The sequence below is a fragment of the Chroicocephalus ridibundus genome, chromosome 19 (assembly GCF_963924245.1).
Source record: "Chroicocephalus ridibundus chromosome 19, bChrRid1.1, whole genome shotgun sequence".
NCBI lineage: Eukaryota > Metazoa > Chordata > Aves > Charadriiformes > Laridae > Chroicocephalus > Chroicocephalus ridibundus.
Genome location: NC_086302.1, coordinates 2,420,679 through 2,434,833, shown reverse-complemented (window position 1 = coordinate 2,434,833; position 14,155 = coordinate 2,420,679). Strand labels below are relative to the sequence as shown.

General features: G+C 46.2%; 1 protein-coding gene across 1 annotated transcript in view; it reads left to right on the top strand.

Moving 5' to 3' along the window:
- The first annotated feature begins 76 nt into the window (after window positions 1–76).
- The window catches only part of KIAA0319L (KIAA0319 like), a 34,955-nt gene continuing 20,876 nt past the window's right edge, over window positions 77–14,155 (top strand). The window contains exons 1-4 of the mRNA XM_063355570.1: window positions 77–255; window positions 1,451–1,617; window positions 6,860–7,554; window positions 12,931–13,222. Of these exons, the coding sequence (XP_063211640.1) occupies window positions 1,476–1,617; window positions 6,860–7,554; window positions 12,931–13,222 (1,129 nt within the window). The 5' untranslated portion in view covers window positions 77–255; window positions 1,451–1,475. The remainder of the gene's footprint in view (window positions 256–1,450; window positions 1,618–6,859; window positions 7,555–12,930; window positions 13,223–14,155) is intronic.

Genomic DNA, 14,155 nt, shown 5'->3' with positions numbered 1-14,155 from the left:
GCACAGTCGGCCCCAGAGCTCCGGCACCCACGGGAGGGTCCTTGCTAGAGGCGGTCCCTTGTCCCGGTCTCGGTTCCGGGAGGTGGCGATTCAGCTTCCGGGTGAAGGGTGAGCGGGCACCCGCCGCCGCCGCCATGGCCGCGGGGCAGGAGGCCGCGCTGCCCCCCGGCCCGCCGCGCTGGAGGCCCGGCCCGGCCCCTCCGCCCGCCTGAGACCGCCGAGGAGCCGCCGAGCTCGCCTCGCCATGCGCCCCTGGTACGTACCCGTCTGTGCGCTCCCTCCTCCCGGCCCCGGGGGCACCGACAGGCTGCGGGCGGCTCGGGGCGGGCTGGGGGCCCTGTCAGCGGCTGGTGGGCGCCGACGGGCCGGCCCCGGGTCCCCCTGGACGGTCACCGCGGGAGCCTGGGGCCGGCGGAGCGGAGAGCCGGGGGGCCGGGAAGTTTCGTGAAGGACCTGTTGTTGGGTGGGGAGCCGCGGGTTCGCGTGCCCACTCCTGAAGTTTCGCCCCCGGGGCCAGCCCTGGCAGCGGCTTTCCCCCTGGCGGCTGGGGGGAATTCCCTGGAGGTTTAACGCAGGATGAGGGGTTAAGCGATGCCCTGGCAGGTAGAATCACAGAGCCGTAGTATCGCCTAGGTTGGAAGGGACCTTTAAGATCATCGAGTCCAACCATCTCTAACAGTGTTCCCTTTTGGTTCTTCAGAAATGGCAGGTTTAACTCCTTGTGCCCAACAGTGCTTCGTTACTCTTTGAAAACAGTTAATATTTATTACTTGTGAAATAATTAATGTTTTCATATCACAACATATAGAGCTAATTTAGATTTCAGTAACATGAGGCTGTAAAAGTGCCTATGGCATTAGAAAGGCTGATAAGGAGCATCAGTGCTTTTCTGATCTCTGCCCTGCGGAGCAAAATACGAGGCAAACCAGGTCTTTATCTCTCTGTCTCTCAGCGTTGCTGGCTTCTCGTCTCTCTTTGTTTCTGGCTGGTACCAGCCAGCACCAATGTGCAAGCGATGACATCGCCAGGCAGATGTGCTGGGTTTATCAGTGCCTGTGTTATTTATGCTCGTGGCGCTGGCTGGGTGTCCACTGCCTGTGGCATATTTGAAACTGAAATTTCCCGGACGCATCTTTGGAATCCAGCAGGCTGTGGTATTAGATATTTTGCCACTGAAAGCGGCGGAGGAAGAAATCACAAGGCTAATGGAAAAGGCCATTGTGGTGGCCTGCTGCAGTTGAGCCCTGGAAACTTTGCTACTACGGATTTTACTTTAGTATTGTGTATCAATAGTTACTTAGCAGCACCTGGACTAAGTCACAGCAGATAAGACAAGAGATTCATTTTCCTTTGCAAATGCCCTGTGCTTTTCATAATGTCAGCTGAATCTGTGCGAGAACATATAAATTGCCAGTGGATGGTTTGTGTTTCATATCTTCTATGTTTCCAGAACTCCGCCGCAGCCCACAAAGGCCATGGAGAAGAGGTTGGAAACCAAGTTCAGCATTAGCGCCCGATTTCTGTCACGATACTGCCTGGGAAAACCTGCAAGGGAGCTGAGAAGTCTGTGGCTGTTCTATCTGTGCGCTTGCCTGTGTGCCTTGTGCTCCTTAGCAGGTGATTCTTCTGTTCTCTCTGGAACTGTGTCTATATTTTTTATTATATTTATCCCTCCCACTTGTTTAAAATGTTCTGAGAGGAAGGTGAAATTACTTGCTGCTAGACATTGTAGCTGGCTGAAAAAATAAACAAAACCCCACCCTTAATGGTTATTAAATGAGCTGGGTAGGAGAAATGTGGAGCACGAGGGGGTCACTTCTCATAACGCTGTACGGCTCTGATAACCAACTGCTATTTTGAGTCACCAGGTGGTCAGCAGCAGGGTGTCTGTCTGTCCCACAGCTACTGTTGTGCGTCTTCACACGTGCTGCTGGCCTTCAGGCACTTCCCTCTGTCTCGTAGAGAACTTTCTCTGAGCTGAGAATCTTTTTTCTGCAAAATGAACAAGTGATATTCTGGAAAATAATTTCAGCTAAGTAATACTTGAGGCAAGTTGGGATGGCAAGAACATTTTTTTTAGCCCTCAAATGTTTAACTCTCACCAAATGCAGTATGTCAATAATCTCTATTTGCCTACAGGCAATTGTTATGTTTGGGTTTTTTTATATCCTGTTCAAACCTGAGTAACCAGCCTCCTGCTCAAGTAGATAACCGAGTTAGTGGCTTGTATGGAGGTTTTCACATAATGGATTGTGTGGGGATTTTTTTCATTTAAAAAGTTCAGATTCTGGCTTTGCAGAGAGATGTATTAAGTTCCTGTGAGTGTTTTGAGGCCATGTCTTCACCCAGAGGTGGTATTTTTACAACGCGTGCATGTAGCGTTCACCAGATCCTAGTTAAGAAAGTTTTGTTCTGTGCCTTTTTTTCCCCTCTCTTTTCAAGTTGCAGTGAATTATCAGTTCAAGGCAGTGGTGACTTCAGTATGTATCAACCTGTGTGACAGCAGCCAGCTGCTTGCTTTCTGCTGGAAGTTTGCTATGGCTTAATGGTAGCAAGATTTGAAAAGAGGGTTGTTTTGGTTTGATTCTCATTTAAATATGTGGACATGTTCTCTAGGCTGCTGCAGCATTTCTGTTTCACCAGGCCTTCCTGGACACTTACCGAGTGACAGATTTGATTAAGCTAATGAGCTGTGTGACCTTAATCAGCTAATTTAGAACCTGGAAAGACGTATTTGTATTCCTGGTCCTAGCAAAGGGTTCTCAGCATTGTGTGTTTGGATGGTGTGTCAGGTGGATCGCATGTTTCCTTGTAGACTGGGCTTCCTGCATGACGTTTCCTGTCTTTAGTAGGATTTTAGAAGCCTGGAGCTGCCAGTCCTGCGTTGCTCTTAGGGGGTGTTCCGGACAGTGCTACAGTATGTGTGACATATTTATCCTTAGGTGGACACTGTAGAGTTTTTGGTCATGTTTGTGTCACTGAGGCTGCAGGGTTTGTTAAATTGAAGGGGAATTATGGCCGCCTAGAAATTTAGCGTGATCATGTAGAGTTGTGCAAGAGGAACTGTGTTGACATAATTGGTTACATGTGACAGATTAAAAAAAGTCTATAGAGTCAAGTCTTTAATCATTAATCTGATATCAGGAGGGATTAGCTGCCTGAGCAAGTCTGTGAACCTTGAGTTTATTAATAGAAACTGTTCTTGTCAGTTCCATTCCCCTGCTGTTCAGCGAAGTTGTGAGCTGCATCATCGGGACAGGAACTCCTGAGTTCCTGAGAAGGGCAGCGGTTTTTGTACTGATATACTAGAGAAGAAAAAAAAAAAAGACAAAAACAATATTAAGAAGTGACTAAGCACACCCACTGTACAGGCGTCTTGTGATTTGTGTTGTGCTAGGCTGGGTAGATTGCTGGGGCTGAGGAAGGAACTCGTCCTCAGGGATGTTCCTGCTGACGGGTTTCTCGTGCTTTTCTCTGAAGCTGCTGGCATTCATGGTGTCAGTGAACCAGATTTACTGCTGGTCTCACCCACCCTGCGAGTTCCTGTATGCGTGTGTGGCTGCCTAGGGTCCGGCACAAGGAACTGTAAGGGACTGAACAGGCTGCGTTCTCAGTAAGCAGGAACTAGTAACTCTGCCGGTACTCACAGCTGCCTTCTCTCATTTCATGCGGGTCCGTGTCTGCTCAGTGCAGGTGCTGCACCAGGTTCTGTGGAGCTCCCCCTTTGCCTTACTTAGATGAAAATCAGCATGGTTCTGTGGAAAATGTATACCTAGAATGCCGGGTTGGTGTGTTGTGAGTTGACTGTTCTGTCATTCCTGAGAGTTAACTGAGTTTTAAGCTATTTGTGTGCAGCAATTCAGAAACCACATTGGCTAATTTCAAATAAGCATGCCCTAGGTGGGCATTAGCAGAGTTCTGGAAATGAAATCTGGCCAAGTATAATTCAATTCTCTGCATCTTGGTTTAGCAGTGGGTTAAAAGATCTTTGAAGCAGAATGCTCTCAGCATGGTAGTGTTGTGTCATCTGGGCTAAGTCATGGCTCTGGCATACCTAGGAGATGCTTACAGGGATTCAGGTTTTACATTTTAGGTGAGTAAGTAAAATACTTGTGTATGTAGTGATTTTTTCATGGGGGATATTTTCCCTGGGCAAACTTTTCTTTTAAATATGCCCCGTTCTGTATGTGCTTAGTTTTAAGCCTGTTACTAGAAAGCTGCTGCTGAATTTCCCTGGGTTCCGTAGCAAGCCTTAATTTGAGTGGTATGCATGAGCCAGGGCTGACATCTGAGGAGCGATGGATGAGCACTGGTCGAGGAGGAGGAGAGAATTTAGGGATGTGGGAAGCAGCACATTTCCCTTTTGCACAGGATGTATTAGGGGCAGAGCTTCACCTTTAACAGAAAGTGAATTTTTTTAGGCTAAACTGATGGTTAAAACCCTCTTGAAATTCACAGCAATAGTATTATTCTGCCATTTGTTATTTGTTTCTCTAAGTCTGGAGGGAGATGTGTGTGTGTGTGTACACACATGCACCTTTTGTGTGTACACCACCCCTTGCCTCCTACTCTGTCCTAATTCCAGGCCCATCAGGTCAGCGCCAGGTGCTTGTCACTGCCTGTGTGCGCGGTGGTGTCAGGGTGACTGTCAGCCTGAGCACTTCGGGGTGTAATGAGGTCGGTTGTTGCCCTGGGGCAGACAGGCTGCCTGTCTGTTTGCTCTCGAAGGAAGGGCCATGTGTTGATGCAGCGCGACAGGGCTGATTTTAAAGGTGCTGTTGTCAACTTCTCTCTCTGTTGAACATATGCAAAGTTTCATCTACATGTTGCAGTTGGACACTGGTCACTTGAAGAACTTCCCTTCCTTCTGTGCAGTTGTGGGTTCAGACACCCGCAGGGAGCTCTGCTCCCCTGTGACTCAGTCACAGATCTCGCGTGCGTTCTGTTGGAGCTGATGCTAGCTTTCTGGAGCCTTGTCTTCAAACTGCCTTTGCTGAGTGGCTTCACAATAAGCTATAAATAACGCTTTTGCTTCCTGCTTTCTGATGTCTCAAAAACAAACTTTTCCTGGTGGTGGTGTGAGTTCCCTTTTTGGGTTAAAATTCTTGGTGTAGGAGGAGATTCCACACAAAAGGTACATGAATATGGCCATCGCCCTTTATTTTAAATAAAGTGGCTAATCCATTCTGGGTGAGAAAGCCCTTGTATGTGGATACCTTTAATGATCAGGAGTAGAAAGGCTGTTATACCTACTGCGGTGTTTGGGATAGAAATATGTCCTCTGTCTTCCCTGCTTGCTTTCTTTGGTCATACAAGGTTATCTAGGACATAAAAGTTTATGAAAGTGCTATGACTTTGCTCTTCCTCCTGCACCTGGGGGTGGTATTAGCTGTGATTCAGAGGGTCAGAGTTCCTTGCCATGTCAGTAGCGTGAGGTAAGTGTCTTTGTGGCTGGGGTTTAAAGTCCTGAAGTCAAATGCTTCAGGTAGCCCAAAACATCTGCATCTGTCTGTACTGTTAGGGTCTCTCAGAGACTTTTCCAGGATTGATGCTTCAGGAGCTTGAGGTTGACCACTGCTTGTGAGCTTCAGACTTGATCAGAAAAAAACCTCCCCCTCTGCACTTCTGTCTGTGTTGTGGTTGGCACTTGGAAAGCTTCCTGCTACCTGCGCCTTTGTTTAGTTTAGTCTGCAGTGAATGTGGGTATAATGCAACATGAAATCTGTGTGTGTTCAGTTACTGGAATAGTAATATGTTACTGAACTTTTCTTTATATGCTGTCGAGAAATAGGGATTGAGGTATTATAATTCCAATTCAGACTTCTTTATTTTAATGAAGAAAAAAGTTTCCCATTTGTGTTGTGCTCAAGAACTCCATTCTTGACAAGCAGGGAGCCATATCTGGAGCATAGTCTCCAGCTGCACCACTCAGAGTCCAGCGATGTAGTTTGTAAAGTAATCTTCCAGTGACCTATTATCCCTTGGATGCTGAACAGAGCACAGTGTAACAGTCCCATAGGTCATTAGTCTATTTTTAGGGAGTCGTTAATCTGCAGAGCTCTGAATTTTGGAAGCCTTTAATCCATTGATCCCTGCAAGCACTCTAATTTTTCATGCTAAGAAAAAAAAATAAATCCATATGCAAAGCAGTTGCTGCTTTACTGCTGGTCTGAGATCTGAAGTAACTTGTCTCTTAAAAAACATGTTTGACAGATAATTTCTGTTCTAGGAAGCACTACAGTGGAGCGGGTGGTGAGGATAGGCCTTGCAAACCTGTGTTCTAGAAAATGTTAGTGACTTCTCAAATAGAGTCGTTTTCAGTCAAGTCACTTGACTTCAAACATCAGTATGGAAGAGGAAGACATGCCTCGTTCGTACTATGAACCAAGCCAGTGATGCTGTTTCCAGAGTTCTCCTTCAAGGCAAACTATGGGCAGAGGGGCAATGCTATTTCCTGGTTACAATAAGAAACTGTACTCGGGGTTCCTGAGTTCAATTTCTACCTTTTAACTTGCTGCGTAACCTCAGCCTCGCTGTTCAGTCTGTGCCTTATGGTCTTCTCTGAATGAGGAATGTTTCTGGTTTTGCTTCTTTTGTTGTAAATGGATTTAGCTCCATTGCTATCCAAAAGGGTGGTGGGTCCCGTTGATTAACAGATTATTGCTTAAAAACTTGTTCAAGTATTGGATACTGAGGGCAGGTATAGATTCCAAGAAGCTCCCATTTTACTGTCCTGCACCCTCTCTCCCGCATTACTCCTGTACCCTAAATTCATCTTGACAACAGGGATGAGGATCTATTGTCGACTGCTTTAAAGAACTGAGAATTGTCTTTATTTGTCTTCCCTCCCTTTTCCCAGATGCAAACTGGAACAGATCTAAATGTGAGCCGGGGAAGATCCTGTTTGGTGGCCGTTTGAGATCGTGGGAAGATCACCATTTACAGCTTCTGGAAGGATTTCATACCGTACGGTCCTGTCAGACTGCTTGCTGCCAGAGCCCCACTTGTGATGCATTTTGGTTCTTCGAAAATATGTGCATCCAGGTGAACTGCACTATGCCTGGCATGTGTCAGGTGAACAGGACTGGCTTTTCTGACTCAGTTTTGGTGGTTTTAAAGAAATCACAAAGCATAGAGCGCTTAAAGTTTCAAACGAAAGGTGATGTGAAGACCTGGTTTCACAAGTGGTTGGACTGGGGCACCCCTGTCCAGGGGAAAAAAAGACTGCGGAGGTCATTCCAGCAGTGGAGCTTGGCAGGTAACAGGGTGGAACCCCTGAAAAGGGAGATAGCAGCAAGCCCCAGCAGTGAGGCTGCAGCCAGCGTGTCAGATAGCAAATCCCGAAGCAGGCGAAGTGAAGCAGAGCGCTTGAAGGATCAAGTACTGAGGCGCTTAGTGGCAGACAGGCCTGTTCCTGAAGGCCATCCAAGTCAAAAGGAAGACTCACTGACAAATGGACAGGATCCGAGAGAGCAGAAAACCAAAAGCCCATTCCCTCCTAAAAGCAATAATGTGACTAGATCGAGTGATGCAGATGGTGTTGGCTTGCCACAGGTAAGTGTGATTGCTGGGGCTGAAATGGGGCTTTCTTGGACAGCTGTCACCCTCCTGCTCAATCTCGCTTTATGTAGGCTTTGACTTAAAACTGCTGAAGTGATAGGGTACCTTTCTGGATGCCTGCTCTCAGCCTCCTGTCAACAAGGCAAGGCCAAGGGTTGGGTTTTTTATTTGGTTATTTTGGGGTGGTAGGGTTTTTTCCCATCCTCTACCCAGCTGGGATGAACTGTCTTTGGGAAGGTGAGGGGAGATGGAGGGCATGCTGATGCTTATCCTTTGTATAATCATACAGCGTACTTGCCAGATGAGGAGGAAGGGTGAGATGTGATGTCGGTGGGAAGTGCCCGGGAGATGAAAACTGTTACCTGCGAGAGTACCTTTTCAGATGCGCAAAATAAAATAAGCTGTTTTCCTTTGAGTGCTGAATCGAGGCAGTTAAATACATTATTTTATAGATTCATGCACGGAGTTAGCAGTGTACTTCCATGTCAGCCTGCTTGCTTGAGTTGGCATCTTAATGCCAACTTCTTTGTTCTGTTTTTAAGACCGCTTCAGTTTGTCAAATCCACAAAAGCTTACATTGGCATTGGTTGAACGAAACCAGTTCAGTCTCTACTCCAAACATGTGCAATGTTAATCTAGTAAATCTAGATGTTAGTCCTAAAGAGAAATTGGCACATTTCAATTGTGAAATGATGTTTGTATTTTTAAATCTGCAAATAGTTTTTTTGAGCCTTATCGTGCAAAAAAACCCATGCACTTGTGATAGCGAGATAGAAAGAATTATACTTTGTGAAACTGTTCTTTAAATATCTTTTGCCGTATTTCTAGGATTTGGCACTGTTGAAGCCTGCTGCCTTTCCCTGTAGTTATGTTTTTGTTACGGAAGCTTGACTGAATTTGTTTCTCTCCCTTGTATTCAAATCTTGGTTCCAGGTAGGGCTGTGACTGGTCCAAGCCACCACCCCGCGGAGCCGGATGTGGAGAGCGGCCAAGGGACACCGCTGAGAGCTCCAGGGCAGCCCGGCTGGCGTGTGAAATCACGCATTAAAACTTTACAAATGTTTGATTTTCCAGAACCCCACAGCATTTAGGGCTGACGCGAGATCTCGGCTTTCTCCCCTGCAGTATTGCAGCATTTCCACCCTGCCTGTTCTTTCCGCCTCCTAATAGCTGAGATTTATGCAGTGACCCCATTCTCTCAGTTGTTACGCATGCGGCGTCTGGGGAGACGTCTTTGCAGCCAGTCTTAAATGTTTTCTCTTGTTCTTGGGTAATAGTTGTTGTATCTCCCTGCTTGCTCAGTTTGAAGTGTGGCATTCTGAGTTGTATTATTACTGTTCAGTGCCTGTCCAGTAAACTGGTTGCAAATATTAAATTACAGGGATTAATCAGCTTCTGAATATTGCTGAGTATCCAGGATTTCCCATCTTTAGGAACCACTCTCCATTGTCATCAAGGCGCACTGTTGGGATGTATGCTGAGGACAGGTTTTTATTCTCCTTACTGATTTTATTGCTAGTAAGAAAGTCCAGATCTCTTGACAAAATGCAAGTTCATCAAAATAAATACTTCCTACTAAAGTATATTGGCTGTGATGGAATTCCTGGCAGTCGCATTTTTGAGGTTTAGGGTAGAGTTTTTTGAGGAGGAGAAAGAATTAAAAAATCCACCTTAACAGGAGTATTGAGTCGAAGCTGGTTCTACACAGCCCTGGGCTAATTCCTTGATTATTGAACCATCCAACTTTCACTGGCAAAATCTGAGGCAAGTTCTGCAGCTGTCCTTGCATTTCTGATCTGAGAGCAGTTTAATTTAGGCCAAGGATATAACATTCAAGGCTGTGTACTTGGGACGTGGCCAGCCTTTGCAGGAGGGAGATGCTAAAGCAGGGAGTTTTCCAAATTGGTTTGGTTGTGGGTCAGAGTAAGTAAAGTTACACACGTGATGAAATCAGCGAAGTTTCACCTGGGCTAGATTTGGTCCAGTACATGGAGCACATGGATTCAGCAGGTGAATGCCAAGCATTTAATACTGTATTCTTAAAGAAGGTTCGGTTTGGCGGGTGGGCTGGAACGTGGGGAAAATGCTGGATCATTGCTGCATGCAAAGCAGTTCATACCCGGGAGCATCAAACATCTGAAGTGGGAAGGACATCTGAGGTCAAAGTGGCTCTTAACTCCTCTCTACAAGGGGCAAAAGAAATTAATGTGCATATTCTCCCCTTTTGTTGATGAGCACTGAATGCGCGGCAAGGCAAATCCTTTCCTAGAGACTGAGGGAAAAGTCAAGTGACTGGTTTAGGAAGACATTACCTCACTGAGTTTTAACTTTCCTCTTGCAGTTCTCATAGCACCAGAGCCATCTGCAATGTCCTTTGCTAATGTGCAGCTAGCTTTAATTTGTGGTTTTACTGCATCCATGCTATGGAACCAGAGATGGGTGAAGGAGAGGGTACCAGGATAAACCGCAGTGCACCCTGCTCATCAGCCCTTATCTAAGGGAGAGAAATTTGTGTTTTTCGATGAGTGAGTGACATCTTCCGGGCACCAGTTTTTTTCTGCCTCATCGTAGAAATACTTGTCAATATTAAAATATGGCACTGCATTTAATAGCCAGTTAGGAGAAGTATTTAAGCGCAGCGCTGCTGATGAGAAGGGCTGCTGCAGTACTGCAGCAGTTCTGCAGGCAGGCTGTGGAAAAAGCTGCAGCCTTTAAAGTGGAGTTGTTAGAGCCGGAGAGCTCATTCCTGCATTCCCAGTTCTGGCTACTCTTGTCCCCAGCGAGCCCGGTGTTTGGCTCTTGCTGTCCTGTTTCATGTTGGTGCTGGGCGATATTTACACTGCAAGGAAGGGGGAAAAGTCTCTCTTCACAGCCAGCACTAATTCTGTAATGGTTTGTGACATTACCCACGTTTTTGTGTCTTAAGAGTCTTCACAGACATGGCACCTTGTGTAAACAACTAAGGGCACAATCTCAGCTGAAAAGAGCCCATTTTTTAAATTCAGAACAGGCTTAGCAAAGTGATGCCCATTTAAATTAAAAAATAAAAGAAAATTGCGGAAGACGGGTATTTTTCTTTCAAGTAACATAGGTTTGGTGCAGATTCTGATGCACATAGCTGCTCTAGTTCTATCGTACAGACAAAGGACTGTCAGATGCGGAGACCAGGTCACTTGTCCCACGCCAAAGGCAGTTAAGGATTGGAATCCAAGGTGTCTGACACTCCTGCGTTCACTCGGGTCAATGTGCCACTTCTCTCTCTCTTCTAAGCTAATAAGATAGGACAGCTGGCAAACTTCTAGTCTCCTCCTCATTTATCCTCAAGAATGAAATCTTCTTTGCTTTAAAGAATTCAGTGTTATGGAGTAAAGATAAGAAATGTCTCGGCTTGCAAGCATTAGAGGCATTTTTGACTGTTATGTTGCCCCAGGCAAAGCTTATCTAACTCAAGCTCTCCACAGACATTTGGCTGTCAGTTCATCCTCAAGACTTCGGGGAGGAAGAGGATCTCTCTTAGCTGTAAAGTTTGGGGTTTTTTAGGCGTTAAAAAGTGAGCCAAGGAAGCATCCAGCTCACTGAAAATATTACCGAGCAAAGTGGGGGCTTGGCCGCTGTGCCCAGTGGGCAGATGCTGGTCTCCTGCGTGCTGTGACGGCTGGTCCTACCACCCGTCTGGGTTGACTCTTGCTAAGCAAAGAGTGCTTCCCCACAGCAGTATGAAGTTATGGAGACCACCTGCTCCTGTGTCTTTCCTAAAGAGTCTGTCTCAAGTGTCCAAGTTCCTGCCTGGCTGCTCCCCTCTTGGTGTGCCAGTATTTCTAACTTTATCTTACTCGCTTGCTTGGCAAAAGGGAGTCAGCGTCTTGAGTTGGCCAGAGTTCTGGGTGGGTGTAAGACAGTACTGCTGGGGACCTGTCCTGAGGCCGCCGATGAAGAGCAGACAGAGCAGTAAGCCAGATCTTGCCTGCATCTTTGCTTCGAAGAATCTGTAGGTTTTTTAAAGATAAAGGAAGTCCATCAAAAAAGCAGACAAATAAAGAAAAACAGCTTACGTCCATAACACTAACAAATGGTGTTTGGTTCTCTGGTCCGTAAATTTCAGACACAAATAAAATGTACAAATGAATTGAGATGTTTTGCATCCTGTGACTGAGGCGAAGTTCACTGAGATATGGGGAGACAAAATGATTTACCCAAAACTGCAAAAAAACCCCTTCTTGCAGAGAAGCCTTCATTGCTGTTCCTGGCCTGGCCAGCTGTTGCAGTATGTGCAGGATGGCTTTATTTCTTTATTTTTACAACTGGCACTTAGTGTTTACTGAGGCCCAGCCCATTTACTGCTGAGGATGTTGCCCACCGTGGTCTAGAGCGTTTTTACAGTTCCCATTTCCTGGCCTGAATGCCAGCAGCAGGGTATAAAAGCTTGAGAATGTTTCCTCCAATGTGAGCTTTTGATCAGCTCCTCTAGTGGGGAGTAGTGGTGGGCAAGTCAGCTCCAAAACACTTCCCAAGTCAAAGATGGTAATTTGCTCCATTTTAAATATTTAGCAGATGCTCTCAAAATAGAGTTAGCTCCACAAAATGTGCTACACACATGTACTTCATGGTGGAAGGTGAATTGTCAAGAGTATTGCCTGGCAGGCGAAGAACTGGAATGGGGATGGGTACTGTAAAAGGAATTTTTCTGATGAAAGAAAGGAAATTGTTACTGCCACTTTGATTATTTTCAATAAAGTGGCTCATCCTGTAAGGATGTGAGCAAACTTTGTGCCCGCCAGCTCGGCTCCCTGCCCCAGCAGCATCTCCTGTGGCGTGCACGCAGGGAACGCTTTGTGTCCGGTCACCTTGCTTTGAAGAATGATTCTGAAGTAAATTTCCTCTTGCTGCAATGATTCGATTATTACATAAAAATGCCATTGCAATCCTCCTGCTTTGTGCTTGCCAACTGCACAGCTTTAGAAAAGGGAATATGTGGCTAGAACAAATGGGCCAAATGGACCCCAGTTCCCGGTCCCTGTCTTTTGCTTCTGTCTTATCCACCTCTGTGTTCTCTTAGCTCCACTCGCTGCAATTTTGAGCCTAGATCTTCTGTCAGGTTTGCCACATCAACAGCTGTAATACTTAAGATGGTGTAGTTAAACCTACGGTCCTAACCAGTGTTCAGCAGACATAGAAACGGCCTATGGAGGAAGAACACAGAGAAACATTTTAGAAGAGAGAAGAGGAAGCAGTAAAACATCCTGCTTCTGGGAAAAACAAACCGGGGACTTTTCAGCCTCCCTGTCTGAAGGAGATGAAGTGCAACAAACGCATTAAAACAAAACTGACATTCAGCATTCAATCAAACTAAGACAACTTCTTTCTTTACAGATCCACACAGGAACATCTGCACCAGCACCCTCGGTGTTGGCTACGCTCTCCAGTCCTGTAGCCCAGGGCTTGACGGCCACAGGGAAGATGGAGAAGCCTGGGCAGCCAGATGATGCTTTAGTCCATCCTCACTCCTCAGATGTGTTGCCCACAGTCAGCCTCATGCCAGGGAAAAGCACGACGAAGACGCCGACGGCTACTTCTGTGCCAAGTGGAGTTCCCACAAATGGCAGCGTTTCTACAGTCCAGACCAACACTGCTGCGTCCCCAGGTACTACTGCCACCACACCAGGTGAGGACCTCCAGTGCTCCAACAAGTGTCATCTGTTCAGGTTTTGTTGACAAGCCATTGCAGCATTGAAAAATACCAGATAATTTCAGAAGTTATGGGACCTTTGAAAAAGTGCTGAGCTGCATGCTTCAGCACACGTTCCGGTTGGACCCCATGTGCTCATGAGGTCTGAGAATGGGACTTCGGACCGTTGGATCTATTTCCAAGAGCAGCTTGAAAGTAATGGTGATATCCTAATTTCCCAAAGTGAAAGTTGAGGTGTGGTGCAAAGCATAGTGCCGTGAAGCATTCCTTCTGTAGTCTTGACACACCGCTATCTATCAAGCTGAGCAGAAACCTTAATGTCTGCTCAAAATGGGGTGTAACTGATTCTTTTCCGTCCCTGAAATGTCAATGCACAGTCCAGCCATGGCAAACAGTGTCCTTGGCCATTAGCCCATGCTTTGCTTTGCAGCAAAATGATGTTTCTCTTCACGCTGGTGTTCCTTAAAACAAACTATTGAAAATGTATAAAAGCCAAAACGCGCTTTGGACAGCTCTGTTAACTCCCCCGGGCCATTAGCCCGCCCTGTAAGGAAGCGTGCTTCCAGTGAACGGTGCATACTGGTCGTGTGATATCTCAGAATCCAGTTAATCCTGTCTGCTGAAGTATTCACAGCTGAATTTCTTTTGAATTTAGGGTTCCTTTTCCTTACAAGGGAACAAATGGAAAGTGTAAAGGGAACACTGCATCCAAAGACATTTTTGGCAGGAAGCTGATTGGGTGCTTGTGCTAATAAATTAATACTCTTTTTAAGGGCCTACCCTCGCTAAAACTGGAAAATATATTTTTAAACGTCTCAGTGGCTCGTGTTGGAAAAGTAACGTAGCCAGGGCCTCCTTGTTTTGCTAAATAATACAAAGATGACGTGAAGGGTTGTTTTTCCAAGCAGG